This window comes from Pongo abelii, chromosome 2 (assembly GCF_028885655.2).
Source record: "Pongo abelii isolate AG06213 chromosome 2, NHGRI_mPonAbe1-v2.0_pri, whole genome shotgun sequence".
Taxonomy (NCBI): domain Eukaryota; kingdom Metazoa; phylum Chordata; class Mammalia; order Primates; family Hominidae; genus Pongo; species Pongo abelii.
The window spans coordinates 107,977,255-107,982,799 of record NC_085928.1 but is presented as its reverse complement, the minus strand read 5'-3'; the positions used below and the strand labels follow the sequence as shown (position 1 = coordinate 107,982,799).

The window sequence follows — 5,545 nt, the reverse complement described above, 5'->3', positions numbered from 1 at the left end:
AGGTCCCAGGACCACTGCATCCTTCTTCCCTGTGCCTCTCCTCCCCAGCATGAGCACAGCAGCCTGATGGAAAAGGATTTTCCAATGTTAGAACTGGAAAGAACACCTGCAGCCTGTCTCCACCGTTTACAGTGGTGCTGGAAGTGAAAAGATGTGTTCCAGGTCACAGGCAGGTAGACAGCGGAGCCAGTCTGAAATTCACTCCTCCTGATTTGGAGTTTAGAGCTCTTTGGCAACATTTGATGAATAAAATCACAAGTTCTGTGTCTTTTGAAATTCCTTGTGGAGCCTAGTTCCATCCTCTGAACTTGGAGCCAATTGACCTTTGTCCCTGGGGCAGAGACATGGTCAATGGGCCCAATCCAGGTCCTCAAAGGGAGGGCAGGTCTGAGTCCTCACCCTCTGAAGTGAGAAACCTCATCTCCCACTACAGACCTGCCAGGGCCCAGGAGAGCTTGACCCACCCAGGCACACCATAGCAGCAGAGATGGCTGGGGACACAGAAGTGTGGAAGCAAATGTTTCAGAAGTTAATGCGGGAGGTGAAGCCATGGCACAGGTGGACCCTGAGACCAGACAAGGGCCTTCTTCCCAACGTCCTGAAGCCAGGCTGGATGCAATACCAGCAGGGGACCTTCGCCAGGTGAGGGGGAATGTGATGGTACGCATTCCAGAAAATTCTTGCGCATTTCTTACTAGGTATACCTGTTACTTTTCTTGTTCTATTCTGTGCTTTCAAATTGAAGACTATGGGTAGTAAGATGCCCATCATCCAAGAAGTTGTAACTTCATTAAAGATTGTTTTTTCACATTACAATGAACCCGAAAACAAGAGCAGGCCTGAGCACCCTCGTGAGCTAATGCCTGGATACAGAGAAATCAGTCTGTGGGGGTGGGGACAGGGAGCAGCCAGGAAAGGGGAGGGGAGGAAGGGCAGCTGTTGCACCCACGGGCGGTGCATGTGCCCCCTGCCTAGGGAGACTGCTGGACCCATCTTGGAGCCCCTAGGAGGAGAGACTCACCGCACTGAGGAGACACCCTTGGGGGAGGCCGGAGGAGCAGGGGGCCTGGGCAACAGGCAGCAATCCTGCCCCTCTCTACTCTGAGCCGATAGAACCTTTTTAAAATAGGAGACTTAGAAATCATCCTAAGTCTCATCCTCTCTTTCCCAGGTGGAAATGCAGAGCCCCAAGGCTTGGGAGGGTGATGGGGGTGATTGCCCACAGTGCACAGAGGGTGGAGGCGGGGGACTCTGTCCCACCCGCTGTCCCCTCCCAGGGAGAGTCTACATAGAGGGGGCAGAGCTCTCCCACTGGCCTATGGCTATCCCAGGCCAGGAGCTGCCATGGGGAGCATTGCACCGAAGTCTCAGTCCATTTATCCGTGGGAAGTTTGAACTCTGAACAAGCACAGGAACAGAGCACTGAGACCCAGGGGACGGCAGTGCTCAGTGTTCTGACTTCTGCTCAGAACAGGACCCAGGCCCCTCTGCACTGCTGACTCTGGGTGACTCCCAGCAAGGTCCTCTCACAGTGATCACAGCTTCTTGGCCTCTCCCTCTCATTTCAACCTTGCATTCACCCTGTGGGTTGTGGCTAGAGTCAAGATACAGGAGCACACCTGGACTAACTCACTCTTCCCAGCCCCCTCCAATTCACCACCCGCAGCCTAATTTCTCTGTATCCAGGCATCAAGCCAAGGCGAGGCTCAGCCACAGTGACAAATAAACCTGGAAATATCACTGATTTAATCTTACATGTGGCTCCCAAGGTCACTGAAGTAGAGGAGGAGAGAGCTGAATGTCTTACCAGGGCTTCTGTGACCATATCTAGAAGGAACATATATCACTGCTGGCCTCATCTCATTGCCCAGCTGGTCCCATGGCCCCAACCTCATGGCAAAGGGGCTGGGAAGTGGGAGGGAGTGCATGGATAATTTGGTGAGCATTATATGTCTCCACCACAGTGCATCTCTCTGCCTCTCCCATAATTCCTTTCCCAGGTGCAGCCACGTGCTTCCTGCCTTCTTCTCTCTCTACCTCCTGACATGTATTTGCCCAGATACCTTAGCTCAGAAAATTGCCCTCCTCCCTGCTGAGACAAGGTGTATTCTCTTGTACCCTGTCTGAAGCCAGTGGCATTCAGAATATGAAGTTTTCCAGGCTACCTTGAGCAAAGGAACTGGGTTGGAGGGGAAACAAATGAAGAGAGAGCTGGACACTGTGATCTCCCTGCAATACTGCAGACCAGGGACCCTCGGCAGCCAAGAGAAAGGCAAAGGCTTTCCTCTAGGGGAACCCCGGACACTTCAGGCTCCCACCGCCAACCCATGAGTCTATAACTTAATCAACACCCACCTGTATGCATTTGTGGATTTCAGGGTCCTGAACTGAACTGGCTGCTGTTGCAGTTGTGGCCTCTGACCCATTTGAATCTACATTTGAAAAAGCTTTGCTTTGGAATAGAGAGACCAGAGTCCCAGTCATGCCTTTTTACACCTACTGGGTCTCTGGACATGAGGAGTGTCCAGAGTGTGCCTCATCTCTAAAATGAACGTGTTGGACTTAGAAGATGCCCAAGGTCCCTCCCAGATCTAACAGCTTGCAATTCACTGTTTTCATAGCAGACACTGTGCGGCATGCAGTGTGTCGGTGGCACAATAGAGATGGGAACGAGGTCTTAGCAATTTCTTCCACCACTGAGCCACAGCCCCAGTCAAGTCATGTCTCTGTGCAGTTGGTAGCTCCTTTCTCTCTCTGGCAGTTCCCCATGATTTGGTCACATGGAGCCAGGCTGAGACTCTCTTCTGTCTCCACAGGTTCCAGTGCTCCTCCTGCTCTCGTAATTGGGCCTCTGCCCAAGTTCTGGTCCTTTTCCACATGCACTGGAGTGAGGAGAAGTCCAGGGGCCAGGTGAAGATGAGGGTGTTTACCCAGAGATGTAAGAAGTGCCCCCAACCTCTGTTTGAGGACCCTGAGTTCACGCAAGAGAACATCTCAAGGATCCTGAAAAACCTGGTGTTCCGAATTCTGAAGAAATGCTATAGAGGAAGATTTCAGTTGATAGAGGAGGTTCCTATGATCAAGGACATCTCTCTTGAAGGGCCACACAATAGTGACAACTGTGAGGCCTGTCTGCAGGGCTTCTGTGCTGGGCCCATACAGGTTACAAGCCTCCCCCCATCTCAGACCCCAAGAGTACACTCCATTTACAAGGTGGAGGAGGGAGTTAAGCCCTGGGCCTCAGGAGAGAATGTCTATTCCTACACATGCCAGAACCACATCTGTAGGAACTTAAGCATTTTCTGCTGTTGTGTCATTCTCATTGTTATCGTGGTGATTGTTGTAAAAACTGCTCTATGAGCCTTGGAGACATGATGCTAAGTCAGAAAAAAAATCAGATACAAAAAGTCATATGTTGTATGATTTCATTTATGTGAAAGGTCCAGAATAGGCAAATCTATTAGATGAATTGCTAGCAGGGCCTAGAGATAGTGGGAGATGGGAAGCAACTACTTAATCCTGATGGGGTGTCTTTTGTGGGGGAGAGAGATGTGATGCAAATGTTTTGGACTGAGATAGAGGTGTGGTTGCACAACAGTGTCAATGCACTAAATGTCATTGAACTGTCCACTTTCAATGGTTAGATTTGTTATGTGACTTTCACTTCAGTAATTTTTAAAAAGGCCTTCACAATTGTGTTCACTCTCAAGAGAACTGAGTCTGAAGTGTCTATGATTCATAAATCATTTGGAAATCTTGTGAAGCCTGTGGGCTCCCTCACCAGGGAATTTTGCACAGACCCTCTGAGGACAGACTGTGAAGGCAAAAGCATCGGGATGAAAACCTGGGTTCTCAAAACAGTTGTCTCCATGGAGGGAGTTGTGTATGCTGCTGAGGTGGGGAAGGCAGGATGTGCCACCGGGTCTTTGTTTTTAAAGATAATGTAATTAGTATAAATTGTTGATCAACAGGGAACTCACAGCCAATAGCATCATAACCCAGGCCTGAAGGAAGCTTCTCTAACACACATATTCTCATATTCTCTCCATAAGGCACATCATAGCCTTCTCACTCTTAGGAACACCAGACAGCACTCTGCACTATGCTCAAGGGCCATTTGAAACAGCAAAATCACCAACAGAAGCATAAAAATATGAAACGCATGGCAAAATAGATCAGGAGAAGGACGCTTGTTTATAGTACAAAAGCTGGAACAAACAGGCAGGGAACACATAGGCCCTGCTCTGGCTCAGTTGGGAACACAGGTGCTGGTGACTCCAATTTCCCCTGCTCTGCACATGTCTGTGAATGACCACAAACACACCATGAGTACTGATTTGGGGGTTACTGATAGATTTCAGCAGGTAGGCAAAATCACAAATAGCCTCCACGAATAACGGGGCTAACCTGTGCATTCTCAAATGGCTTTGAACTGTGAATGATTCTGTTTTACTAACACATGCGGTCCACATGTGGAGTTCTCACCCACAAGGCTCATGTGAGGGCTGTCAGCTTGGAGCTCTGGGATTCCTACCAGCTAACCAGAATTTTTCATGCTCAGAGGACAGGGTCTCAGAAACTATTTGCTCCTTAGACCATGTCCTCCCAGTGACTGAACTGAAGCTGAGATTTTTCTTAGTAAAATCGAACAAAGGATTGACTTTATGAAACTTCCGTTGAAAGATGGATGTAAGGGGGCACGGTACCTGGCTAGATAGAAAGTTCTGATTTTAAATATTCCAGATAACAATAAAAATCTATTACTTCTAAGGGGATGCCTAATTTCTAAAGAAGTAATTGAAGTCTGGTGGCTCACGCCTGTAATTCCAGCACTTCGGGAGGCCAAGTTGGGCAGATCACCTGAGCTCAGGAGCTCAAGACCAGCCTGGCCAACATGGCGAAACCCCATCTCTACTAAAAATACAAAAGTGGTGACATGCACCTATAATTCCAGCTACTGGGAAGCTGAGGCACGAGAATCACTTGAACCCAGGAGGCAGAGGTTGCAGTGAGCCGAGATTTCACCACTGCACTCCAGCCTGGGTGACAGAGTGAGACTCTGTCTCAAAAAAGAAAAAAAAAAAAGTAGCCTCTGACATACATACGCCTGCTCACAAATATATTGTCTAATCAGTGACAGCTGCTGCCTAGTGTCTGCAGGGAAGAGGAAGGGGGTGTCCAAGTGGTGGGCTTGGGGCATGACCTGAACTGGATGAATACTGGTATTGCTCCTGTGCAAATAAAAATTTGACCTAAGGCCTCCAGCAGGTCAGCAGGAAAGTGAAAGGAGACCCACACCCCTCCCTGAGCTCCCACTATCTCCCAGTATACAAAGGCCAGAGATGGCCTCCTCCCAGCAACACACGAGGGCCCAGTCCAGTATTCAGAAAGAGTTGACTGTGAGTGTCTAGGCTGGGAATTGACCCTGTTCCAAGGAGAGTGGCCTCTGGGTTGGAAGACTGAGGTGAGTGTATGGAGGGTCATGACAAAGCCACCCCCTAGGGGAAGGGAAGAGAGTACCAAGCCTGTTCTGCCTTTGCCAGAT

The 5,545-nt window shown here is 49.3% G+C and overlaps 1 protein-coding gene across 1 annotated transcript; it reads left to right on the top strand.

Moving 5' to 3' along the window:
- The first annotated feature begins 400 nt into the window (after window positions 1-400).
- On the top strand, window positions 401-3,411 carry RTP3 (receptor transporter protein 3). The gene is made up of 2 exons (XM_002813824.6): window positions 401-642; window positions 2,817-3,411. Exons 1-2 carry the CDS (start codon window positions 488-490, stop codon window positions 3,358-3,360), a joined length of 699 nt encoding a protein of 232 aa, XP_002813870.3. The 5' UTR covers window positions 401-487; the 3' UTR covers window positions 3,361-3,411.
- Window positions 3,412-5,545: the final 2,134 nt, after the last annotated feature.